Genomic DNA, 27,883 nt, shown 5'->3' with positions numbered 1-27,883 from the left:
ATAGCTTATCAGTGAAAATTTAAATTGCATTTGTCTGCATAGGTATTAACATTATTTCTATTACCTGTAGTTCATGTCTTTCAATATGTAAATAATTTTATCTTCCCATCTTGTCATTTTGCATTGCAATGAACAATGTTTTCCGAAGGACTTCTGTAACTCAGTAAACTGTCCTTTTCTAAAGCTGATCTAGGCACTTGGAAGTATAAAACCATTGAATTTTGTTTAGAATAGAATAGAATAGAATAGAACAGAATATTTCAGTTGGAAGGGACCTACAATCATCATCTAGTCCAACTGCCTCAGCACTTCAGGGCTGACCAAAGTTAAAGCACGTTATATAAGGCATTGTCCTAATGCCTCTTAAAACACTAACAGGCGTGGGGCATCGACCACCTCTCTGGGAAGCCTGTTCCAGTGTTTGACCACCCTCTCGGTAAAGAAATGCTTCCTAATGTCCATCCAGTCTAAACCTCCCCTGGCGCAGCTTTGAACTATTCCCATGTGTCCTATCACTGGATACCAGGGAGAAGAGCTCAGCACCTCCCTCTTCCACTTCCCCTCCTCAGGAAGCTGTAGAGAGCTCCTCAGCCTTCTCCAAACTAGACAAGCCCAAAGTCCTAAGCCGCTCCTCGTAGGTCATTCCTTCCAGCCCTTTCACCAGCTTTGTTGCCCTCCTCTGGACACATTCAAGAACCTTCACATCCTTCTTAAACTGTGGGGCCAAGAACTGCACACAGTACTCAAGGTGAGGCCGCACCAACGCTGAATACAGTGGGATGATCCCCTCTTTTGACTGGCTGGTTATGCTGTGTTTGATGCACCCCAGGTTGCAGTTTGCCTTCTTGGCTGCCAGGGCACACTGCTGACTCATATTGAGCCTGCTGTCAACCAGCACCCCCGGATCCCTTTCTGCAGGGCTGCTCTCCAGCCACCCCTCTCCCAATTCATACTTGTCCCCAGTGTTACTCCATCCTGGGTGCAGAATCCAGCATTTTGACTTGTTAAATTTCATCCCATTGTTCATAGCCCAATGCTGCAATCTGTCTAGCTCCCTCTGCAAGGCCTCTTGTTCCTCAAGAGAGTCAACAGCACCTCCCAGTTTGGTATCATCAGCAAACTTGCTAATGGTGCATTCAACTCCTGCATCCAGATCATTGATAAATATATTGAACAGGACTAGCCCTAGGATTGAACCCTGAGGAACACCACTGGTGACCGGTCACCAGCCAGATGTAGCCCCATTCACTACAACCCTTTGAGTTCTGCCCTTCAGCCAGTTCTTCACCCAGCACACCGTGAACCCGCTCATCCCACAGTTGGACAACTTGTCCAGAAGGGTGCTGTGAGAGACAGTATCAAAAGCCTTACTAAAATCCAGAAAAACTACATCCACCACCTTCCCTGCATCTACTAGGTGGGTGGTTTAGCCTCTACTTTGTCAAAATTACAGGACACATCCAATAAAGAAGCTACATACTGAAACCTTCATCACTGGACTATCCAACACATTATTTTTAGACAAAACATTTGCCCCCCTGAGTAACCAAGAGTGATGGTCCTTACTGAATATAGCTATGCATATTTATTTTTCTGCTGCTTCAAATGTGGTCCAGATCTTATTTTCCAATTCCTTATTTTCCAACACATAAATCTACAAATCCTCTGGAAAAGAAGGTTCCCTGTACCCCTGAACAATTCCTCCACCTCTGTCTGCCTAACCAGCAAGTGAAGCAGGGTCTGTGGTACAAAATAACGTGGTATAAAGAAAGAGTACCGAAAGGAATATATGTATAAATACATGTACTTAAGGTGTCTGAAACAGGACTAAACAACTGATTAATTATTGTACTTTTTAACATAAGTATGATTAGGTTTGAAACTTCAACTTTTATTTAACATCATTTTTGTAAGGTGTATCCTAAGTTGAATGTAAAGCAAACTATCTGAGAAGACCTAAAGTTCTTTTATGAAGATCCATATAGGAGGGCTGAAATATTTTTATCCACAGCAGAAAACTCTGCTACATAATCTATTGCATTGTAATAGAAGGATGCTTTTGTCTACAAATAGGCCCAACCAGCAGAAGAGAATGAGAAATTAATTTTGCCAGCATATGTCACTATTACTTGCTGGCACCAGAAGAATGTTAAGACTTGCTGAACATGGATCAGCTGAACAGTTTAATTCAAAGCTGAAGAGTTCAAATCAGTTCCTTATTGTGCTAGGCAATATAGTAATAGACAGTAAAAAATAGCCATTTTCTTAAAGAGTTTACATTCTCCACAGACAAGAAGGACAAAGAAAGCTTCTTGATATGCAGTGTATAAATAGGTATGCAGATATGTAGAAGATTTCTGAGGGTTTCTACATGTAAGACAGACACTGGCTTTCCTGCCTCTTTTCCCTATTTAGTGGTATTTCTTCCATTTCTCTACAAACTCCTTTCCCTAAAGTCTGCTGAATTTCTGTTCTTCAGGTTTGTCTATCTGGAGCTGCCAGCTGCAGCCAAGACACCTTGCACCAGGTTTCGCTGGTGGCAGCCCGTGTTTTCAGGGGAAGGGTATGATCAGTGGGCCATCGATGACATCATCATTTTGTCAGAGAAGCAGAAGCACATCATTCCCGTTGTTAATCCCACTTTACCACAGGTAATAAGCAAGAGCAGGCTATGGGCATCCCCATGAAACAGGAACCATCCTCTCTGTTAGTAGACTTTTTTTTAATATAATTTTGTTTGAAAATATTGGGTGTCTTTAAAGAAACAGCCATAGTGTTTGCAGCTGTGTCTCTCTGTGTGAGAATAACCTGAGTCTTATCACAAAACCATCAGGCTCCTAATCTTTGTGACAGAGGATGTAATTATGTATCTCCTCAAAAAGTCAAGACAAATTTTGGAAATTACAATTTTTTGATAACGACAGAAAATATAAATTGCAAAATTTGAAAGGTGATCATTTTGGGAATTATTCTGAAGTCACACTGCAAGGTGATAGTATTTGTTGTTGCTTTCCTTTTCATTTCTAACAGAACTTTTATGAAAAGCCAGCATTTGATTACCCTATGAACCAACTGAGTGTATGGTTAATGTTAGCCAACGAAGGGATGACCAAAAACGAAAGTTTCTGCTCTGCCACCCCCTCCGCCATGCTCTTTGGTAAATCAGATGGAGACCGGTTTGCAGTGACTCGAGATTTAACGCTGAAGCCTGGATATGTCCTGCAGTTCAAGGTATTCCTTACACATAAATCCCTGCAGAATATCAGTAAATCTGCCCTTAGCCAATACTTGCAGGATTCCACTGAGGCTACAGTTCAAAACAAGGTGATAAATTATACCACTGTGTAAAAAGGTGTGAAGAGCACAAGTATGAATTCATACAGCATAAAATATCATGCTGCTTTCCAAAAGGATAGCCAAAACCTTGGTGCAGGAGAGCTTTTTTTTACCCCTCTGGAGAAGTTTTAAAGCTCATTGTTCTTCAACACATTTCAGAAGTGGGTTGAAGTGACTGTCATTATATTCGAGTCAGTACTAGGAAATGCTACTGCACTGTCAATGGAAAAAGGATTTATCCCATCTGGGGCTCCATGACTACAAAAGCTGCAATGTGGTTTGCGTACATATTTTGTATTTTAAACTATTTAAGGACTTACAAGCTGCTCTGTACTCCAGTGTGGGTTTTTCATATAATTTACTTTTATTGTGTCAATGAATATAGGCTCCAATTAGCATTCTCTTCTTTAAAGGGCTTACAAAAATTTCAGTGGTCTGACAATACATCAGAATATGGGTTCCAAAGAAAGTGTATTTGCTTTGACAAGCTCTTGTTTCTGAACCCTAATCAAAATTTTATTGAGTTTATAATGAAATCCCATTGGTGAATTCTGGAGGTTGGTTGCAATGCAATTTTAATGAGCTCACCACAAATACATGGTCCTTACATAATTGGTGGATACAGACACTGAATAATTTACAAGTGGAATTATTAAAGAGATCAGATGTTTACAGGCAGCTTTTCAAATATAATTCCCACAGTTCTATAAATAGGAAAGTTAGTTAGAAATAATGGGATTTGTAAAATAATCTCATTTCATCTAAAAGTTATGCTAATGAAATGCTACACAAACTGAGGGATTGCAGTACAATTTCTGAGTGAGTATTGCTTGTAGTTTTATAGTTTAAACTGTCTAAAACCCAAAAATATTTCAATATATAAATGCCATTTAGCCTGGAAAAGATGCTATTTGCCTCTTCACCACTTTCCTTCAGTGACTAAGTCTCCATTCTGTAGGTTTGATGATCAGCATTTCAAAAATTGTTTAGTCTAAAAAAGCAATACTTAAAGATATTTCATACACCTTCCATCGCTGAAACACTTGGCAATGTAACATACACATTGTTTATATTTTGTATATTTATCAGAGAACATTGAGTTCTTCTTTATGAAGTCTATTATTTGAGGCCTGAATTTATGCTCCTCTCTTTTTTGGAAAGCTTTTAAACTGGCCTGCACATAAATACGTTAGTCCTATTTGCGTGCTTTAATTTTAAACATATGGTTAAATGCTTTCCTGAGTTTGTGAAATTTCCATTTTAAATAGCTGCCTGGAATAATTTTGCATTGATAAACTCAAAGACAGTAATTTGTCAAAATTATTTCATTTTACATGAATGATTTTGTTTTACATTTTACATTCTACAGCTCAAGTAGAATTTCTGCAGTAAAATAATGAAAAGTAATATTTTTCTGATAGCTTGAAAAATGAAACTGAAAACTTCAAATCAGCAGTTGATTTTTGTCTTGGTTACATTCTCATTTCACATTTTAATACGCATTTTTCTACTTCATCCAATTTTGCTCTATTCTGGGGCCCAAACTTCAGTGCCAACTCCCAGACATCATTTCTGCGAGGCCAAAGACTAGGCTGTGGTCAGGGCTCGCAGCCCAGGGCAGGGGGGGACCCTGGAGTCAGACTGATCCTCTGGGCACATTGGGTGGACAGCAGATGGGATGGGTCTCAGGCGATACAGCTCTTCCCACTCCTTCTGGGTATGTAGGTGCCTGTGCAGAGTTTGCTGTTTGTGGCCTGCTATGCACCAGGACCTTTGACAAGTTATTTGCGCATTTCAATGTGCTGAACCCAGTGATCTTAATGAAGGGATAGTGGGAATTTTTACTGAGAAATTTCATATACGTGTAGGAAACAGACTCCAAGCATCAGTCACTGTTTGCCAGCAGGGTTCAAAGCAAGTGTTCAGAGCGCTAAGCCTCCCAAACCAAAAAGTCAAAGGTGGTTTGCAGCCAATAAATGCCAATAACAGCACAGGTTTCTTCCGCTCGTATCTGATGCTCTGCTTTTTTGCAGTTGAACATTGGTTGCACGAACCAGTACAGCAGCTCTGCTCCCGTTCGACTTCAGTACTCGCACGATGCTGGGCTCTTCTGGTCACTCGTGAAGGAGGGCTGCTATCCTGCATCTCCGGGCACGAAAGGATGTGAGGGAAGCTCACGGGAGCTGAGCGAGCCGACTGTGTATCACACAGGAGACTTTGAGGACTGGACAAGAATTACTATTGTTATCCCCAGGTCGCTTGCAGCCAGGTACTGTACATTGTAAACCAGTGATGCTAGTGGTACCCGTGAATTAGCTGCCTCTTCTTTGATATTACATTAGGAAAAAATTGCAAGCTGTGTGTAAAAGCGGTGTTAAAAATCAGCAGATCTGGGAAAAATACACCATGCTCTCCAAAACAGGGAGAAGCTTTCCATTTTAAAGGTGTCACAACAGTCTATAAAATTAAATTACAAAGCAACAAGGAACCCGGAACATTTTAATTTTACATCAATCTCTTCATCATGGTGCTGTCTCTCCTTACACATATCAGTTCGGTCAGAGGCACCAGCAGGAGAGTGATAAGTCACTTGAATCAAATAAACCATTGGAACAGGATTACTTTTACAGTTACCACTGGGCAAAGAAACCCTAGAAGGGTACTTGAGCTGCTGCGTAATGTGCTGTGTCATTGAAGGTGGCTGGGACAGCCGAAGTCAAAGGAGGGAGGAATGATAGATGTGCTCACCTGCGAGCACAACCTCAGCATCGGGTTAATACAGATGAGGAAACATCAGATGGTGGAAGACGCAAATAAGCCTTGAAATCAGGAGGCTTTTCTCAATCTTACTTGGATCTGGCTGAATTTTCTCACTCGCCTTGCTTGCTGTCTTACCCTGTCAGTAAACTGCCCCAGTCTGATTTGCTGCCTGCACCAAGTGCTGCCAGCGCAGCCGGCAGCCGTCCCCCTGAGCCCCTGGCCATGCCCTCGCTGCCTCCTGCCTTTCTCCCCCCAGGCAGCTGCTCTAGTGCTGCCCCTGGGTTCCAGCCCCATCCTGCCACAGGCTCCTCATCCTCAAGCCCTGGCACAGATTTTGAGTATGTGGCATATTGTGTAGCAGGAAAGCCACTGCCTTTGCCGCAAGGAGTTGAAATAGCAGCGTGTACCGTAACAAGTTTGTCTTTTCTTCAGTAATTAGCCAATAAAAGCAGGTGCCAAATTGCACAGATCTGACACCAGCTGATTTGATTTACCCAAAACAAGCAGTGCAGAATCAATAGCAGCAATCTGTTTGGCATTATGTTCAGTAATGTGATCAGGAATAAGAAGCTCATGCTAATACATTAAAAATGCAAGTAGTGTGAGTCTGATGAGGGTCTCGGCGTGTTGAAAACTGAATTTGTTGTGGGTCACTTTGGAAATCATGGTTTACGGGTTATCCGGAGAGCATCCCATTTCATCAGTTGGTACAGAGCACTAGCACGATGATCACCTACCTACCAAATCCCAGTGCATAGCAGAAGAAAAGCAATAGATTTATTATATTTTAGGCAGAGTAGCAAGGAGGATCTTAGTTAATCCATTGGATTGGCAATGAGATTTTAAGTCTGTTCCCCTCTCTGGAGCTCCTCTAAAGTGATTCAGCTAAAACTTAAAGACTAAAAATGAATAACCAAAATATTTTTTCTTTAACAGATTTCCTATGCAGTGGGTCAGCTGCAGTAACTTTAGTGTAGGCTCACTGAAGTCCCTGGAGCAGTTTCAGTTATGCAAGTTAAGGATTAGATCACTGTTTTCCAGGAATTTCATGTTGTTGTCCAAGAATAAAAATCTTGTATTTCTGTCCACAAGTCCTGTAGGACGCATTATTTGCCATTATTTTTAGGAAGTGGATGATTTTTCTTGTATCCAAATTACTTGAAGGTTTTTTACTAAAAATTGTACAATCCCATAATAAACTCTGTATCACTGCCATTTCTGAGTTCCTTTCATAAGTACTGTAAGAAATGGAGTTCTGGGATTTTAATATGTAATTAGCAGTTCAGGTTGAACTGAGTAGTGAAAGGCATCTTCAGAGTCATGTTTAATCATTCATTCTTTTTGGTAAAACCATTTATCTGTTCTTTGCATCACACTGGTGGATAAGGGCCGGAGAAATAGAGGAAGTCAAAATACATCTGGAGAAAAATATCCTTAAGTGAAGTTGCACAAAATGTAGGATGTCAGAAATATCTTCCGGGCATCCATTTGCATCTTACTTGCAAATGGCTAATTCAGGAAAAGCTCCTTCTAATCTTAAACAAGGAGCAGTAGATATTGAAGCTGGGAATAGTAATACCAAGCCTTCGTTGTTGTTTCTCTACAGTAAGACTCGATTCCGCTGGATTCAGGAGAGCAGCTCCCACAAGAGCGTGCCTCCTTTTGGCTTAGATGGCGTTTACATTTCTGAGCCTTGCCCCAACTACTGCAACGGTCACGGGGACTGTGTCTCAGGGGTCTGCTTCTGTGACCTGGGCTACACAGGTAAGACAACCCTTTTTAGGTGGGATTACAGTAAGTATTGGCTAAGCTAAAGCTGTAAATCTAGCATCTTGTTTTTCCTCTCCAATATTCTGGAAAAATATATGATGACATAAATTTCACAGGCTGCCAGCAGGAGTCTTTTCATTTTGTTAAATAAAATTCAGCACAGGCAAAACAGAGCAGCTGAAGGCAGCGGACACGGGTGATGTTTCTGGCAACCACAATCTTTGAACATCACCATCTGTATGAATGGGAAGGGACTAGCGATAAAAGAGAAAACAAAATATTATAAACTAAAAAGTCTACTTAAAAGCCTTTGGATCATCTTCAAAAGAATTGGTGCTGTTTTTGAGTCCCCTGGCCATCAGATGGCATGGGACCAGGAGGGAACATATGTTCTGACAGGCCCTTCTGTGGAAAATTCTGCTCACTTGTGGTTTCAGGGGCTTTTATGCTGAAATACAAAAAAAAAACCCAAACCCAATGAAAAAAAACAGTGATTGACACAACCAGTTGCACGCTGCAGTCTTTTCCACCCTTTATACCAACAAAGCAATAAGCTAACATCTTTTGTTCAATTTGCTTAAAATGAAATAAAAGGATAATATTTTTCTGTTTACATAAAATGCCTTATCAACATAAAATGCAGCTGTTTTTCACCTAGTGAAATAAGCCATCTTAGAGTTTAGAGGAAGAGGGCTTATTCTGCCTATGAAAATTTGTGAAGTGGGTTTAAAAAGGTACAATCCTGTCATCAGGACATTTTCTTAGAAAAGCAACAGAACCGTCTGCCAATGTACTGTATCTGACCTTTACTCTGTTCAGCACAGTTTCACCAAAGCATCTTCCATATATTTTTTTTTCTTGAAGCATCGCATGGAACCTGTGTGTCTAATGTGCCTAATCACAGTGAGATGTTCGACAGGTTTGAGAGGAAGCTAAGCCCTCTCTGGTACAAGATAACAGGAGGTCAGGTTGGGACAGGCTGTGGCGTGCTCAGCGACAGAAAATCTCTGTACTTCAATGGACCTGGCAAAAGGGAGGCGAGGACTGTTCCCCTGGACACCACAAATATCAGGTCAATCCTCAGTGCTGCTTCTCACAATTGTCTGTGTATTCATGTTGTCTCCTCTCCGCTATTAGAAGTGTAGATGTGAGAAGGTGAGAAATGTTTTTCTGGTAATTGCAACCTGTACAAGAAATCTTAAAGGAAGAGAAGTTAACTTTTTTGTTCATTCTGTTGTACTATTTCTTTTTCTATAGAGAGAATACTTAGATTAGAAACTGTGAAATAGCAGCATAAAAAAACATGAACTCTTTATCCTTCTGAGAAGATGGTTTGCATTGTATTCTAGATGGACAGGCAGAAGATGTGGTCTTAAGACTACACAAAACCTAAGACTCTGCTTATAGCTGGACAGAAAAACTCCCTTTCCCCTGACTGCATTGAATTGCAAGCATAGAGATGGCATAGCAATGAGCTGTTGTTTACTTGCCAGATGTTGTGAATTAGTCTACTTGTCAGCAGTGTAAAAAAATGGAATGTAAATTGTTTCTGTGTAGCCAAGAGGCTAACAAGCCTTCACCTCTCTCCCTGCTGCCACTGAATCCTGCTCCACTGGATGCAATTATCCTTTTTCTCTCAAATTGTCTAATTGATTAATGTAATTAGGGTAAACAAAGGGCTGTTAATTCTAACCATTATTTAGCCTGGAGTTTGCTGCTGCTTTGTCCAGTCTCATGAGGCATCATGCACCTGAAGCCTTGCCCACCCTACAATTATAACAGTTAGCTTAACAAAAGATATTTCTCCTGACAAACACCGCTCCAAGAGTAAGTAATGCCACGATTTGCTGCATTATTTAATTTGTGGGATCACTTGGCAAAGATTGGCCACAAGTTACTGCTACTGCTCTCCAGCTCAGGCAAGTGGCACTCCTTAGGGCAGTATGGGTGCTGTAGGTTTGGGGACATCCCTAGCTGCTCCCTGGCACTAAGCAGCACAGCACCAGCTGCCTTTCCTCTGTCCCCTGCATGTCTGACAAATAACATGAATTATTTATATAATTATGTAAATTACTTAATAATTAAATTAATTAATTGTTTGACAAATACGCTTTGGACAAGTACATGTTTGCACTGGAACTCTGGGAAGATCTGAGCACTTCTCTTCTGTTCCACTGTCTTTTTAAATCTTATGTTATTAATCCTGTGAAGCATAATATTGGAAGTAACCATATCATCAAGAAGTCTATATTCAAACAGTATTTTTGAGTTATTCCTTCTTTCCTGGAGAAATCTTTTTATAAAAGAAAAGGATTTTCTTTAGCTTTAAGATTACTTTGAAACCAATTTTAATGCCAGATATTCATATTTATAGCTTTCCATTTTTACAGAGTTCAAACCATTTTAAAAGCCAAAAGAAGCCTTAAAATACTGAACAATGCTCTTTCTTGACTTTTTAAATCTATCACTGCTTCTGTTTTGCACAAGAACATGGTCATCTGGTGTCTTAAAACTGCCCCAAGAACATAAATGGCCAGAGGGACACCTGGTAAGAGCAACCAAGATCCCTCTTCTGAGCATGTGCTCTCCATGTGAGCTGCTGTCCAGCTGCGACTGGTCATTTTGTCAAAACAAATCAGCATTTAATTTTTTTGTAAGCATCACAGTGAGCAGTTAAACCTCCTTGAACATTTCAAGCTTGAAGCCACATCCCTGGGCTGTTTGCTAGACAGAACAAACACACTGGTCATCTCAAACACAAATGGGACTAACATTGATTTTTTTGGTTTCTTCAGCCATGTGTGTGCTCAAGGGTAGTATCCACCCCATGCCACTTGACCAGAACATGGACTTAGACTACAGCAATTACCCCAGGCTGCTTTTATGTTCAGAGGAGAGAATAGCTGCTTCAAAAGGGCAATGCAACTCATCCTAAAATAGGGTCTAGCTAAGGCCAGTGCTTTGTCTTCTGGAAGCTTGTATTTTTTTTGTTAATTATAAGGCAGTCTAGGTTGGCCATGTAAAACAGACATTCAGCTTCAGACACCTTGCTTAGAACGGGTGCATCCCAGTTTAATGTTTGAGACCATCTGTAACATTAACTGGGTCTTTTTTTACTAGAAGCAAAGGCAGACTAAGTTTGTAAGAGAGTGTGGGGTTAACTGAAAGACCCATACCCTAAAAAGAAAATAATTCCTCAGCCTAGAATTTTTTTTTCCATTATTGGAGCTAAAACTAATGTCACTTGAAAGAGGAGATTAGAGGGAAGCACTTTTTCCCATTTTGGTATTACTTTTTGCATTCAATAATGCCTTGCATAGAATTCGGTTATCTTATTAGGGGTCATCTTAGCCCCTGCACAGTTATCTTTTATTTTTGCGTGGATTTTTTGGTTGGGGGTTTTTGGTGACTGAGTAAACAGCAAGAAAATATGCCTTGAAAGACATATCGTTAGATATGTGGATTGAGAGTTGTGAATAGGAAGGCTGAAACTCCTGCAGTAGATTTTAAGCTTCTTATTTTTCAGGTTAATAGTGTTTTCCCAGACCTTTTAAGATCTTGTTTCATTAAATCAGGCATGGAAGAGCAAAAAAATGAAAAATATTGCAAGACATTAAATTTTTATTTTCATTCTGAATTCCTGCAGACCAATGTATGCATATTCCCTATCATCTTTCTTCAGTTACAGCTTCTTGAATGTAAAGTGTAAATTTTATGTAAGGAATGTAAAGAATTTTTGTCCTTTTTTGTAAGAAGTACAAAGACCCTTTTCCCCTTTGCCCTTCTCTTCCCAGAGGAGGTGCATGGTGGCTCGGTGCTCCCAGTTTGCTCTGCTCCAAAGGGGTTGATTTGACAGCCCAAGGTGTGTGGTGCTGCTCAGGGAAGCACCCCAACAGGGCACTGCCAAACTCAGGTGTCATGCTAAGAGCATTTAAAACTAAAGCTTGCCCTCTGAAGCCAATGATCATAAACAAGCACTCAATGTTTAGCATATACATTAAGTGCTATCATCATCTTAGCTTTGTTTGTCCTATTGTCTCCTTATTCCTTTATATCATTGACTACACTTTTTTCACAGATATTAGGAGAATGTCCCATAGCGCTAAGAGAGCTGTAAGTGTCAAAATTCATCTCACCCAGACCATTTTTTGCCCTACACTTCAGAACCCCCCCGGAGTCTCTCCATCCCTTCCCTTTTGCATGGCCCAATGTGCCAAAGGCACAATTTCACCAGCAGTATTTCCATCCTCCTAACTGACAATACGATACCTGGATGCATTTTGGTTACTGATGAGCTACTGCCACCCATCTTGATGGCCTGTCCCTTATGACACTTTTCACTATCTGTTCAGTGAAAGCATTTGCACACAGTACGTACCTGGCAGCTAGATAAAAACCATGGAATATATTTTTTTTTTCCAAGCAGTGGCATCTGGCTTGTTAGCTGACTTGGCTCCCATCTGCATTACAGACTCCATTGCTAATGAGTATGCAGTCATCCCAGAGAGCTGTTATGGGTCAAATGCTTACAGATCAGATGGACCAATTCACCCTTCTGCAGAAAGGGATTTTTTTGTCTTTTGTTTTTGCTTTTTACCAACCTTTACATTTGGCAAGCAATAAAAAAGAATTTCATCATAGGACTGTAAATCTTTTCACCTCTGAGACCACTGTCTAGTGTTTTCTTGCCTGAAAACTGTCTCAGACAACAGAACTGCAGCAAACAATAGGACCTACTTGGCTAAATAGTGTAATACTGTGAGCCTGTCTGCTCTTGAGCTATCTATGGGGTTATATTATGAATGAGACTGATAAGTATATTCTGGCTTGTCCTAGTCGCTATGGATATACAAAACATCTCAGATAGGAGATACAGATTTCGATAACGGAACCGGAGTGTGGTTGGATTTAGAACCAGAAGAGGATCATGACATTGTGTATGTAGCAGAGGGAAACTGGAGTCCTGTCTGCACCATACTGGGCCTGGCTGTAGTCCTGTGGCTTGTCTGTGATTTTACTGATATCACTACAAATTAGGACCAGATCCCCTAAAGTTTTCACTCTTTTCAGAGTTATCTTTGTGGGGAATTATTTGAGTGACAAATGAAGCCTCGTTTCTTCACACAGAGATACAAATTCACCTCAGAAATAGTATTTAAAATAAAGAAGATATCTACAAGCAGTAGAATTAATAAAGCCTGCAGGCTTTATAAATACTTTAGATTTGTATCCTTTTTTCCCTCAAAACCCCTGTTTGGCAATAATGCCATCTCACCCTATGTGCTCCACAAGGACACCCCCAGCACAAGGGACAAGCAATTGCTTCCCAAAAACATCGTATCAGCGAGTACACCAATAGTCATAACACAACAGGCAGGCATCATCCTCAGTCAAAAACTGGCTAGGAAACAAGGAGGAGAATGGCATCACCAACTTTCAGCATGCAAAAGCTCATCGTAGGGATGAGTCCAGGTTCCCTGCTCTGTTCAGGCACTGTTTCAGGTGTGCAACACAGACAACCTGTGAGATAGATGAGGGGGCAATGGCATTCTCAATCATCTCAATGCTCTTTACATTAGTTATGACCAGATAAGACTCAGATGAATGATGGAGACATGCAATGAAATTTGGTGAGTGAGCAGCAGGACATTGATTGAAATGAATTGCTGTTACATAGCACAATAGTGCGCATCTAAGAGGAAATGTAAACTACTCTGACACCACAGAGTCACAATTAAAAATATCAGTTCAGCAAGGATACCAGGGCACCACTGCAGATTGAGAAAAAAAATTAACAATATTTTGGAGCACAAGGATGGGATAATTATTAATTCAAATATAGCTAAATAGGGGTGTTCCAGGCTAATCCAAAGTTCTGTCAATAAAACCAGCAACACTGTCTCAAAGGGATGTTGCAGCTTTAGAATGGTTGCAGAAAAAGGTTATGGGGAAAATCAAGGACATGGGAAAACTTTCATGCAGAGAGACAGATGAAAAGGTTGCCATGGTTTACAGTAGAAAGGAATAAGAGAAGGCAGGAAAGTGATAAAAGCACTGACTACAGGGAAGGTTGCAAGAAAGGCAGATCAGGAACATTTTTTCCCTGTCTCATGACATAAGAACAAGAGGATATTCAATGAAATCAAAATGTATAGGTTCAAAATCAAAAGGTCTACTTCACAAAATGTCCCATGAACGCTTTTCACTGAAAATTGTTTATATCAAGAGTTTAAGGACCAAAAGGGGATTGGTGGTTTAGTGAGGATATAATAATTTTATTAAAACTCTAATATTGTATTTTAAAGCTTAAACCAATTTCCAGTTACAAGAAGTCAAGGTAAGATCAGATGTAAGGAGCAGATTTGCCTGCTTTGGAGATTTTTCATCTTTGTGTGAAAGAAGGAACTGCTAAATACTGCTATTCAGTCCAACAATACATTTATTAGGTGCAGGATCAATAAACCACATCACCTTCTTCTGTCTTGGATCCTTCACTGTTTACTATGGCCATGCTTTATTTCACTGGGAACATTACCTAATCAATAAGCCTGGAATAATGACTTAACTGAAAATGCCACATTAGCTAAGAGAGGAGAGTTATCCTGACTGATCTTGCACTATCAGAACATACTTACACTTCTCTTCTGCCCTAATTTTTTTAACAGGCTAGTTCAATTTTATGTACAAATTGGAAGCAAGGCTGTTGGTAACTCCTGCAACAGACCAAGAGCCAGGAATGAAGGTAAAGCTGCTTTTCTTTATAAGCTTTTTGTATTTTCGGTCTTCTACAGTGATTTTGCCTTTTACTGCCTTTACAAAATAAAAAAGTTTGTCTTATTTTTAACATAAATCAGTTACTTCTTCAGTTTTCATAAATGGTGCAGAAAACTATTTACTTTTGTTCCACATTTGTATTTATAACTTTTTCCACCAAACCTAACGGTGATCTATCAGTAGGAGTAACTGTTGGAGCTGTGATGGTTTAGAAAGACAACATTTACAAGATAAGGAGTAATAGCTTTTATTAAACTGCTTGATAGTATTGGAAAACAGGTAAACTTACAAGTACGTAGGACTTTCTTCAGGTCTGAAATAAAAAGAATAAAATTAGAGTTCAGGATAAAGTGGGCAACCTCCATTTCTGACCTGAAGAAGAGCTGTGTGCCTGAAAACTTGTTCAGCTTCTCAACTACACCAGTGGGTCTAATAAAAGATTGCCTTCCAACTCAAGCTCATGCATGATTTACCTGAAATTCAAAATTATAAAGTCACAGCTGAATAAATATTTAGTCTAAAGAAATTCATCTTTCCCAGCTGGCTCCTCCCTTATTTTATCCACATGCTTAGAGTTTTTGGGACAGGGGGCTGATATTTGTGTTTGGGAAGGATCAGCAGAGTTTTGGGAGCAGATTACCCATGTAAAGTCGTCCAGTTGCATGAATCATAGAATCATAGAATGGTTTGGGTTGGAAGGGACCTTAAAGATCATCTAGTTCCAACCCAAATGCCATGGGCAGGGACACCTTCCACTAGACCAGGTTGCTCAAAGCCCCATCCAACCTGGCCTTGAACACTTCCAGGAGGTGACATCCACAACCTCTCTGGGCAACCTGTTCCAGTGCCTCACCACCCTCACAGTGAAGAACTTCTTCCTAACATCTAGTCTAAATCTACCCTCTTCCAGTTTAAAATGGTTACCCCTTGTCCTATCACTACACTCCCTGTTAAAGAGCCCCTCCCCATCTTTCCTGTAGGCCCCCTTTCAGTATTGAAAGGCCGCTATAAGGTCTCCCCAGAGCCTTCTCTTCTCCAGGCTGAACAGCCTCAACTGTCTCAGCCTGTCCTCATAGGAGAGGTGCTCCAGCCCTCTGATCATCTTCATGGCCTTCCTCTGGACCTGCTCGAGCAGGTCTATGTCTTTCTTATGTTGGGGTCCCCAGAGTTGAACACAGTACTCCAGGTGGGGTCTCACCAGAGCAGAGTAGAAGGGGAGAATCACTTCCCTCGACCTGCTGGTCACACTTTTCTTGATGCAGCCCACGATACGGTTGGCTTTCTGGGCTGCAGAAGCATATTGCCAAGTCATGTTGAGCTTCTGGTCATCCAACAGCCCTAAGTCCTTTATTTGCAGGGCTGCTCTCAATCCACTCATCACCCAGCATGTATTTGTGCTTGGGATTGGCCTGACCCATGTGCAGGACCTTGCACTTAGCCTTGTTGAACTTCATAAGGTTCCCATGGCTCACCTCTCAAGCCTGTCAAGGTCCCTCTGGATGGTATCCCATCCCTCCAGCGTGTCGACCGCACCACACAGCTTGGTGTCATCGGCAAACTTGCTGAGGGCGCACTCAATCCCACTGTCCATGTCGCCAACAAAGATGTTAAACAGCACCAGTCCCAACACTGACCCCTGAGGAACACCACTCATCACTGGTCTCTACTGTGACACGGAGCCGTTGACTGCAACTCTCTGAGTGCGACCATCTGGCCAATTCCTTATCCACAGAGTGGTCCATCCGTCAAATGCATGTCTCTCCAATTTAGAGACAAGGATGTTGTGCAGAACAGTGTCAAACACTTTGCACAAGTCCAGCTAGATGATGTCCGTTGCTATTCCCTTATCCACCAATGCTGTAACCCCATCGTAGAAGGCAACCAAATTTGTCAGGCATGATTTGCCCTTAGTGAAGCCATGTTGGCTGTCAGCAATCACCTCCTTATTTTCCATGTGCCTTAGCGTAGTTTCCAGGAGGATCTGCTCCATGATCTTGCTGGGCACAGAGGTGAGACCGACTGGCCTGTAGTTCCCCAGGTCTTCCTTGTTTCCCTTTTTAAAAATGGGGGTTATGTTTCCCCTTTTCCAGTCAGTGGGAACTTCCCCGGACTGCCACGACTTCTCAGATATGATGGATAGTGGCTTAGCAATTTGTTTTGCCAGTTCCCTCAGGACCTGTGGATGCATCTCATCAGGTTGCATGGACTTGTGCACCTTCAGCTTCCTTAGATGGTCTCAAACCCGATCCCCTCCTACAGTGGGCAGTTCTTCACTCTCCCAGTCCCTGCCCTTGCCTTCTGCGACTTGGGTGGTGTGGCTGGAGCACTTGCTGGTGAAGACTGAGGCAAAAAAGTTGTTGGGTACCTCAGCCTTCTCCATGTCCCAGGTAACCAGGTCTCCCGTTTCCTTCTGGAGAGGTTCCACATTTTCCCTAGTCTTCCTTTTGTCACTGATGTACCTATAGAAGCTTTTCTTGTTTCCCTTGACATCCTTGGCCAGATTTAATTTTATCAGGGCTTTGGCTTTCCTAACCTGATCCCTGGCTGCTTGGACAATTTCTCTGTATTCCTCCCAGACTACCTGTCTTTGCTTCCACCTCTGTAAGCTTTCTTTTTGTGTCGGAGTTTGTCCAGGAGCTCCTTGTTCATCCACGCAGGCCTCCTGGTGTTTTTGCCTGACTTCCTCTTCGTTGGGATGCATCGCTCCTGAGCTTGGAGGAGGTGATCCTTGAATATTAACCAGCTTGCTTGGGCTCCTCTTCCCTCCAGCACTGTATCCCATGGTACTCTACCAAGCAGATCCCTGCAGAGGCCAAAGTCTGCTGTCCTGAAGTCCAGGGTAGTGAGCTTGCTATGCGCCCTCCTCGCTGCCCTAAGGATCTCAAACTCCACCATTTCACAGTCACTGCAGCCAAGGCTGCCCTTGAGCTCCACATTCCCCACCAGCCCCTCCTTGTTGGTGAGCACAAGGTCCAGAATAGCACCTCTCCTTATTGGCTCCTCCATACTTGGAGAAGGAAGTTATCACCGACGCATTCCAGGAAACTTCTGGATTGCTTATGCCCTGCCATGTCATCCCTTCAACAGGTATCGGGGTGGTTGAAGTCCGCCATGAGGACCAGGGCTTGTGAACGTGAGGCTGCTCCTACCTGTCTATAGAGGGCCTCATCTGCTCAGTCTTCCTGGTCAGGTGGCCTGTAGCAGACCCCCATTATAATGTCACCTTTTAATGAAAACAGACCACTGACATCTGGTAGATGAGAAAACTTCATTTTCCTCTCAGTATAAATCATTTAACATCAGTGGACTGTTTCCTGATGTGTGGCATTTACATTGATACTGACTCAGAACTGTCATCTTTCAGCACAGATTACAGTGAAGGTTTGATTCTTCTCTCATTTGCACCAGTATAAGACACAAGAAAATCCTTTCTTTGAACATACTCCTGTATAGAAGAGTGTTAAGAGAAGAAATATACTTAAGTGCTTCTTTCTTGTATTATCCCCTTTGATGAGCTCATAAGTGACTTCAAAATTCTGCTATGTCCTAGTATTTGCCGTACTGTGTGATAGATACCAAGACTATCTTAAATTATCTAAATACTATGATAATTAACTTTTAAGGATGCTGTGAGCTTGCATAGGTAGCATGAGCATTGTGAACTACCCATATTGGGAGCCCAGCTATCAGAATTACAACTCAGTGTCCCACACAAACTGCAAGGATACCCAACATGAAATAAATACTGAATATATGAAGAATGTCACATTATTCCTATCGTTTCTGTGGTACAATCGTTAGTTTCACCGAGGTAGTAAAAGATTTGATCCTTTGAGTTTGGTGAAGACAAGCAAGACAACGTGTGGCAGCTGGTGAGCCCACATCACCTTTGCAGTAGGACTTCGTCCACAAAATGCTCCTGGACCAGGAGATGCCAAAAGGGATGGGGAGATGCCAAAAGTCACGTGCACTGAACGGGGATTGGCAGCTCCTGAGCACAGGCTGAAGAGTTGTCCCCCATTGCTCTGTACAGTCAGACTAACTGTCTTTCTTAATTTTAAATATAGGGCTTATTGTTCAATACACAAATGACAACGGGATCACTTGGCATTTGCTGCGAGAGCTGGACTTCATGTCGTACCTGGAACCCCAAGTTGTTTCAATAGACTTACCTCGGGAGGCCAAAACCCCTGCCACTGCTTTCCGCTGGTGGCAGCCACAACATGGTAAGCAACACCATCCTAAAAATTCATTAAGCAGCTTTACATGACCCACATGTCAATGCTTCTCAGTGTGGACGTGTTCTGCAGAAACCTCAGCTTGCCAAAAATACAGTATGGTGAACAGTTGGGTGCTGTAAGAACATATTTAGGCTTTCCTCAGTCACGCTGCAGACATGATTTTCTTTATAGCAACAAGTGGAATAGTGGGCTAAGAGTAAAATTGTGTAAGAGCTAAGTTTAAACCAAGGATGCTGAGACATAACAAAGGGGAGAGGAAAACAATATTACACAGAAAAGCCTAAATAAGATTAGAGGATTTACCTGAGTATAGAGTGACCTGGGATGCAAAATGGCTTACACACTTTATCTCATTTTTACTCTGTTTTGGAAGAGGAGGCATAACTTGGCCTTGAATCTGCCTACCTGGTGGCTCCCATCTCACTATTTTAATATCTCCACGCTGCAAAACAGGACCCCCATCCCCTGCCATTTCTGGTGTCCCAGCGCCCTGCTCCCCTGCCTTCTGCTGCACCTCCAAAGCCCACTCAGCCACTTCCCGCATCCTCAGCTGAAAGTAAATCCCTGATGCTGACTGATACCTACAGCCGCTGTGAGAGCTACCACCTTGCATGGGGGCACGCTACCACTATTAAATGTGTCCTGATTAAGTGTCTTGCCTTTGTGCAAGACAGCAGCTCCTGGATCCCTGCAGGTAATATAAGGTCATATTCAGAAGTATAGCAGAGTACATTTTAACAGCAATTCCCTGGGGAGAAAAGCACACAGCTTACATTCAGGTAATTATGGTATGCAGCTTCTTGGATATCATTTATCATTTTGATGGCTGTTTTTTATTCGTACATTTTCTTACAATGTATGTGCTGGAGTTAATTGTCCTCACTAGACAAGAGAGTAGGCAAAGCAAGAGGGATGTGATTTAGTTAAGGAGCCAGTTCATTTGGGAAAAATGCTGTGCACCACAGACCCTTGTTCTGCCACGATCATTTGCACTGGTGAATGGCACGATGTCAGACCAATTGCTCCCTACCTGTGTCCTGCCTGTGGCTGCTTGCTCTGTGGGCACCTAGATGACATCTGTCCTGGCTGAGAGCATTCACTCTAAGACCACCTGATGGCAGTCCTGTGACTCCTAGTAAGAGGGAGAGTTTATGACTGGAGGTTGAAATACCACCTTCCATACCAGTGCCCATAGGTGACAACCACTCCTCATTACAGATATTAACTCCTTCATAGACTGTCCTCTGTCTGCCATAACTCAGTGCAGAGTGGCCCTATCAGCCATGACCCACATTCCTCATACTGGCAAGACAAAAGTCCTGGCACATTGCTGTGAGCTTACAATTTATTGTCAAGACTGAGATGCCTGTAGGCTGGAGAGCAAGAAAAGAGAGGTTTTCAGGAAGGAGAAAGTGAAGAGCACTTCTATGACTATCATCTATATCAAGAGCCTTCAGCATTTTCCTTTGTGTACTATCCTCTTCCATACAAAAGGTACTTTGGGAACTAGACAGAGGCCTTTTCGATTTAGCTGTGGGGAACTGGAGGAAGGTTTTGACCCATAAAATGAAAATCCCCAATCCAGAGGCTCAGGGAGTGTCTCATTCAAACACAGGAAGAGCGTATGATGATGAAGGCACTGAAGCTTGAGAAATTAAGAGGGAAATACCTGTGTTTATCCAAAATAGAAACATACTCTAGAGTCCAGGTTCATCCTTGAGCGATGACTTAGTCTTGTTTAACAGTGCTCAGTCTACATGACTGAGCAGTGCTCACTGGGTGAACACAGGATATGGGCATAAAAAATAACTTACAGAGACTCCACTAACCTGCCCATTCTGCTTTTTATAGGGAAGCATTCAGCTCAGTGGGCTTTGGATGATGTCCTTATTGGGATGAATGACAGCTCTCAGACTGGCTTCCAGGATAAATTTGATGGAACTGTGGATTTACAAGCAAGCTGGTACAGAATACAAGGAGGTCAAGTAGACATCGACTGCCTGTCTATGGATACAGCTCTGATGTTCAGTGAAAACACTGGTATGTGTCACCAAACATTGCTACATTTGTACGAGTCTATTTTACAAATTATTTATGGGTCAAGTTTTTACAAGATGGGAGCTATAGAAAAAATCAGGTATATAGTAATCTGCAGGAAAGAGAAGGCTGAAAAAAGGTGAAAATACAGATAACATTTGAATGACTACTGAAAGCATATGCATAAGGTATACTTTTTTTTGTCTGTTTTTCTCTTTTCTTAGGAAAACCTCGTTATGCGGAGACTTGGGACTTCCACGTATCAGCCTCCACTTTCTTGCAGTTTGAGCTGAGCATGGGTTGCAGCAAGCCATACAGCAATTCCCATAGCATTCACCTGCAGTATTCTTTAAACAATGGGAGAGACTGGCACCTGGTGACAGAGGAGTGCGTCCCTCCAACCATTGGCTGTCAGCACTACACGGAGAGCTCCATCTACACTTCAGAAAGATTCCAAAACTGGAAGAGAATTACAGTCTACCTCCCACCCTCAACCAAGTGAGCACTGTTCTTCTGGCTGTTTAGCATGATATAGATTTTGCTGATCTAATTTGAGCAAACATCCCCCAGCTTGGGAGTTTTCTGCATGTCTTTTAAATTATTCAATGTGTGTTGTCACGCCATCGGAATTTTAAATTTCACTTCAAAATATTACATCAGATATAGTGTGAACTGCAGGAACTTAAGGAAGTAACAACTTTGGATGAGTGAATTCTTAAGTCTTGCCTATAATCTATGACAGCAAGAACAGGAATGCTACACCAAGCTTTTCTAACATTTACCCAATAAGAAGCAAGAATTAATGCCCTGACCGATCCTTTCATATAAAAGTATTTTCTGTCATTGCATATAAGTTGTCATCCAACATTTAGGCATGTTAGTCATGGCATTCAGCAAGTCAAAACACATGTTACTGGATGTGCCACCTCCGCCCTTTTGACCTGGAAGAGAGTTCTGCCTGCCTCCTAGTGATATCACATGGTTGTAAATGGATGTGGCAGATATGCTGGCATCCATCTCTCTGAATAAAACCGTGCACTGGTTTAGAAATAACAGATGATTATGATATTGCTTACCATTATTCTGAATAGTTCTGTAATCTTCAAAGCACCTTACACATTGCCTCTGTAAATTTCACCACCAAGAAAACACAGTGGTAAAAATGGGCACACAGTAAATGAACTGGGACTGGGGTTCACATCTTAGTTTCTAATTCCATAGTTTGCTCCAGAGGACCACACATCTTCTTCCAAAGAATCTTCTTCACAAATATGATGATAACCTGATCCTGTCAAAGTCTGAGGGCAATTCTCTGTGCGTTGTCCACAGCACATTTCCTGCCTGAACAAATGCAAGATTATTTAACCCATAGGATTTTGATAGACTTTTGTTCCCAAAATACTTTCCTCATCTGACAAGGCAGTCAACAATCACAGCAGTGTGTATGCATGTGCATGTTTGTACATATATAATGTTGTTATATATATGAAAATATGTAATTGTTTTTTCTTTACACAACACTTAGTAAAAAAGAACTTTCATTACTTCTTACTTTATTGAAGCAATTATATTGTTTTAACTCTGCTAGCAACACATGGAGCTGTGGAATGCTAATGTAGCTAATAGTTTCTGCTCAACCACTTTGCTGACCAGCAAGAGTTGCAGCAATGTTGACTTTCTTGGTTTTCACTTTGGGCACCTTCCTTTAGAGTCTGCTGGAATTTTGCCTAAACACTAAGCTGAGAAATTGAAACTTCCAGTTTCAACTGGAATATTAATCTTTTCCAAATACAGGGAGTCATGCTTATTAGTATGCTTTTCTTCTCCTAAAGTCTATGGCATTTTCTTTATTATTTAGCACTTTGTGGAGCAGACATTTTGAAGCCTGAAATACATTCACTCTGTTTTTTTCTAGCTCTCCCAGAACACGGTTCAGATGGATTCAGTACAACTATGCTTCTGGTGTTGATTCTTGGGCTATTGATAATGTGGTCCTGGCTACAGGGTGCCCCTGGATGTGCTCAGGCCATGGCATCTGTGATGCAGGTCATTGTGTGTAAGTAGCAACCTGCTTAACCTGCTTCATAGAAAGGATGTTGTGTTTTATCTAGGCCAGATGGATAACACCTTTTCCTCCCAATTTGTTGTTAGGTGTGACAGAGGCTTTGGTGGTCCGTACTGTGTCCCTGTCATTCCTCTGCCGTCTGTCCTGAAGGATGATTTCAATGGTAACTTGCATCCAGACCTTTGGCCTGAGGTCTACGGTGCTGAGAGGGGAAACCTGAATGGTGACACCATCAAGTCTGGAACAGCTCTCATTTTTAAAGGGGTCAGAGATTACTTACACTGAAAAAATGAATAAAACCCAGTAGAGTTAAAAACAGAACGTAAATTTTTTGTTGTTTCCCCCCCATACGTTTATGTCAAAGTCTTTAGGCTAGAATTTGACATTTTCATTTTTCTTGTCTTTTCCTGCCCTAAATATGCACCATGTTTGTCACAGTTGTTTCTTATGAACAAATGGGCTTCATCTGTTTGTTGGCTATTACTTTCATTTGTGGTATAAATTCCTCCTTAACCACCAAAGGAAAAGAATGAAACTCTGCGGCTGAGATTCCTGAGGCCAAGTGAGTGATTTGGAAATATGGTACACATTACAATCAACTGGGTTTGTGTCTTGAAATCCCCTGAATGGCTTTTGAGTATTTTGAATAATACAAATTAGTCAGCACTGTAGTCTATGTAATCAGTGTTTATGTAGTTAGCCTGTGTTTTACTTAATTCTATCGTTTTGAAGTTTTCTAGCTCTTTAAGAATTTTTTTGTTAATTACAGGTTAAAAAAGGCCAGGAAATATCATATTTTCTGAACTTCTCAGTTCTTCAACAAAACACATAATAGAAAGACTTTTGTTCACATAAGCACACAAATTTTAAGCTCACACATGAGTCTTCATTTGACACTGTGAATTCAGGTGCCCCAAAAATGCAAAGTTTAATAATGTTTGGTGTAGAAATGAATTCTTTAGAAATATTTCTTTGCAAAACCTTGGTTCCAGTGCAACTCTTTAGATCATTTAAATCACAAATCACAGGATGCGAATTGTCTAAAACTTGAATTGGTTGTTCCTGCAGGTTGTTCCCCTGGGGGAATGGGTCTGAGAAAGAGGGAAGCTCTGAGAGGTGGTTTGCCAGATCTCTGCAGAACAGGGACCGGCTCTGGCCCCAGGATCCACACAACACTGAGCTCATCTGTAGAGATGGACAGGACCTTAGGGGTCACAATGAGGTTTCCTGTCTGCTCCCTTTCCTTACTGCTCTAAGTCAAGAGGTTGCCCCAGAAGAGGATATTTTTACAAAATATTTTTTGAGGCACGGAAAAGAGCTCCTAGAGAGGAGCCTTCCTGCCTGGAAATTAGGGTCCTTGGCTACTATACAATTTGCCCAAAAAATTAGTATACTAGCTTGGACTCAATGTCTGAGTAAGTCAGCGCTTGCAGATCAGCTCACATCCCAGTGGTTCAGAGCATGAACTGAATGAGCTGTGCCTGTGTCTGTACTTGATCACGTAGCTGTGCCTCTGGTGGTGACACATACTTATATCTAGCCCTTTCCATTACTACGGCTCACTTTGCCAAGGCTATCACTGTCCTCATTTTCTGCCTGGGAGAAGGTGTGGAACAGAGAACTACCTCTCTCGCTGCCACCGGCAGTCAGTAACAGACAACGTCCAGACAATAGTAAGCTGCAGAGCATCTTTAATAGTGGGAACTGAGATTCACACTATATATTCTGTATTTGCAGGAAGGACTGAGAATGCTTGTTTCAAGAGATCTAGATTGCACTAATACCGTGTACATCCAATTTTCATTTAAATTTATTGCCAAAGGTAAGATCACTCTTGATTTCCTATCACTTCTCTAGCTTTATTCATACATACTAGCATCACAGAAAAGAATATGGATTTACATTTTCAGCGTCAGTGTACATGTTCATCAGTTTATGGTAGATAATGTCGGAATTTGTTTAGGATTCTACATCATCCCTACCTTGCTACCAGCCTACATGGCCGTCTGTGCAGTTCCTAAGAAAAAAGTAAACTGTGGTGGTGTCAAAACCAGCACAGCTAGTACAGACTTTGAACAGAAGAGAAACAAAATAGCTCAAGATTTTTTAGAGATTTTGCAGTATGTTGGGAAAAACATGAATTTATCAGTTTTTTAAGTCATAAAATGGGGCCTATAGTAGATTACTTAAGGGACTGATAGTGAACTACAGGGTTTTTCATTTTCAAGCTTCAGTCCACTGCATTAAAAGCTCTTACCATTTGACTTCCTAGTAGGTATCTTAGAAATGACTAGAACTCCATAATTCTATTTAATTGTGTATGAAGAATAGGCTTTGCAAGCCAAGTTTACATGTTGGTTTAACAAGCTTGAGATAGTTTCTCTAGTACAAGTATTTTCAAGCCAATGATTCAGTCTCTACCCTGCTCCAAGTCCTGCCATCTCTGGCTTTGCAAAATAATTTTATCCAAGTCAGAAGTGACATAGTGGAGACCCAATAACCTGGTTGAGGGTTTGAGTCACTACCAGGCAATTTCAGAAGTTTTTCCCAGCATTGCTTGTAGAACCATCACTTCCAGTCTGAACCCTCAACATGCAAAAACTCCTCTCCCTTTGGTGGAAGGTGGAAGACGTTCATAGCTTCTGCGGGAAGCTCAGCACTCTGGAACTGGACCCTAACTGACTTGCCATTTGCCAAAGGACAGCATGAAAATAGTTTTGAACCACCTCTTTCTTCCTAAATAAATATCTTAGCCAAATCTCTGTATGGGCAGGTAAAAATGTAGCTCTTTAATAGGCATTTAATCATATATATTTGGCTATTTATTACTATTGTTTAAGTACTTATGGAAAAGAAAGAAAACAGTAACAGCCAGAAACATAACATGCCCCAAAACAATAACATGCCCAATATTTCATGTTTAAAAGCACAATCTTTGTGAAGACTTCTTTTACAGAACTACGCCTTGAAAATATTTCTACATATGATCCTTGCCAAAATATTAAAAAATATGATGAGTAAAAACATCATTCTGAAAGGCAGGAATAGCCAAAGGCTCAAGGCTGGGTTTTGACACTTGACCCACAAGAGGTAAAGCAGTGAAACTCCAGGACAAATCTTTTCTCATTAAATATATATGGCTTGCTAGCCCTAGGCCTGGATCCAGGACTTAGTCCCAACAAGCTCCCTGATGTTGGATGCACATCAATACAGCTGGGCACATCTCTAGCTGTAAGCATTAAAAGCAGTGTGTTGTTTACTGTTAATTGCCACAGATAAGCCAAAATCAGCTCCTGACTGCAAATATCTCCTCCCTGCTCTGTTCCACGTGCAGTGGTTGGAGACCTTGCGCTGGAGCAGAGTGGAGGGGGAGTGTGCACATCAGGCACTTTGGCTTCAGCGAATCTGGTTAATGTAAGAACAGAACATGGGAGAAACTTGCACAGTAATGCATAGTGAGGCAGGGATGAAGAAACTGTCCCTTAGTCCTTTTCTGCTGCTAGTTCCTGCCCTCGGACTGAGTTTTTGGGGACGTGCCATCACTGTGCCACTACGAAGGGAGTAGAGAGTGTAAATTTGTCTGAGTGAGAACTCAGCTCAGAGATACCGTCACCCAGATGCTGATGTTCCTAGTCAGCAAGTCAGGCATGGACCAAACATACACTGGGAATGGACCTTGTGCAAGGTAACCAGCATCAAGTGCGAGTGCTGGTCTTTAATCAGCATGTGTTAATAGCTAGGGCTGTAAACAGCCTTTATTGACTCTTTAAAGCTTTAAGTAGAAAAAGGAGGAATTGGTAGTCAGAAAATGCAAATTTTACTCTCAGTTCTAGCACTGATTTTTAGGCCTAGCTCAGAATATTGCTTTTTTGTTGTTGTTAAAACATGCTAATAAAGATCCTCAGCGCTTTCCATCAATTATATGATTTCTGGGCATGAATGTGCTCATATCAGTGTCTGCAGTTGGAGCCATAGACTATAAATTTGTGAGGATAAGGACTGTGTCTTTTATCTGTGGGTGCTGCAGAAGGTGATGATAATGCCTGGTACCTCGGAAAAACAAACAAATAAATATTGAATTACTGAAAAATGTCTGTGGTAGAAGGAGCTGGTTTGTTCTAATCTAAAAAATTATAACACTGAGATAGCTTCTCATCTAAGTAATTAACTGTGACTGTCATGGTTTAACCCCAGCCAGCAACTAAGCACCACGCAGCCGCTCACTCACTCCCCCCCCACCCAGCGGGATGGGGGAGAGAATCGGAAAAAAGTAAAACTCGTGGGTTGAGATAAAGACAGTTTAATAGGACAGAAAGGAAGAAAAATAATAATAATAATAATAATAATAATAATAATAATAATAATAATAATAATAAAAGAATCGGAACACTCAAACCAAGTGATGCACAATGCAATTGCTCACCACTCGCTGACTGATACCCAGTTAGTTCCCGAGCAGCGATCCGCCCCCCCCCAGCCAACTCCCCCCAGTTTATATACTGGGCATGATGTCACATGGTATGGAATATCCCTTTGGCCAGTTTGGGTCAGCTGTCCTGGCTATGTCCCTTCCCAACTTCTTGTGCCCCTCCAGCCTTCTTGCTGGCTGGGCATGAGAAGCTGAAAAATCCTGGACTTAGGCTAAACACTACTTAACAACAACTGAAAACATCAGTGTGTTATCAACATTCTTCTCATACTGAATCCAAAACATAACACTGTATCAGCTACTAGAAAGAAAATTAACTCTATCAGCCAAAACGAGGACAGTGACTGTACATGTAATGAACAGCAATGTAAATTTAGCCCCTAATTTATTAGCATTTTGCAGACACTCAAGCAAGGGAAAGCACAGGAACACATATATGTACAATACACATGTAATGTCTCAACAGCTTAA

General features: G+C 41.5%; 1 protein-coding gene across 2 annotated transcripts in view; it reads left to right on the top strand.

The window, feature by feature from the left end:
- The window catches only part of RELN (reelin), a 305,081-nt gene that overhangs the window by 227,306 nt on the left and 49,892 nt on the right, over window positions 1-27,883 (top strand). For both annotated transcript variants that reach the window (XM_030014298.1, XM_030014297.2), the window contains exons 26-37: window positions 2,480-2,651; window positions 3,031-3,231; window positions 5,370-5,605; window positions 7,703-7,860; window positions 8,731-8,938; window positions 14,532-14,608; window positions 18,708-18,866; window positions 20,733-20,921; window positions 21,143-21,416; window positions 22,834-22,974; window positions 23,070-23,247; window positions 24,721-24,805. In XM_030014298.1, the coding sequence (XP_029870158.1) occupies window positions 2,480-2,651; window positions 3,031-3,231; window positions 5,370-5,605; window positions 7,703-7,860; window positions 8,731-8,938; window positions 14,532-14,608; window positions 18,708-18,866; window positions 20,733-20,921; window positions 21,143-21,416; window positions 22,834-22,974; window positions 23,070-23,247; window positions 24,721-24,805 (2,078 nt within the window). The remainder of the gene's footprint in view (window positions 1-2,479; window positions 2,652-3,030; window positions 3,232-5,369; window positions 5,606-7,702; window positions 7,861-8,730; window positions 8,939-14,531; window positions 14,609-18,707; window positions 18,867-20,732; window positions 20,922-21,142; window positions 21,417-22,833; window positions 22,975-23,069; window positions 23,248-24,720; window positions 24,806-27,883) is intronic.

The sequence above is a fragment of the Aquila chrysaetos genome, chromosome 5 (assembly GCF_900496995.4).
Source record: "Aquila chrysaetos chrysaetos chromosome 5, bAquChr1.4, whole genome shotgun sequence".
Lineage (NCBI taxonomy): Eukaryota > Metazoa > Chordata > Aves > Accipitriformes > Accipitridae > Aquila > Aquila chrysaetos.
Note: the sequence above shows the minus strand (reverse complement) of the source record. Positions and strands in the feature narration are given on the sequence as shown.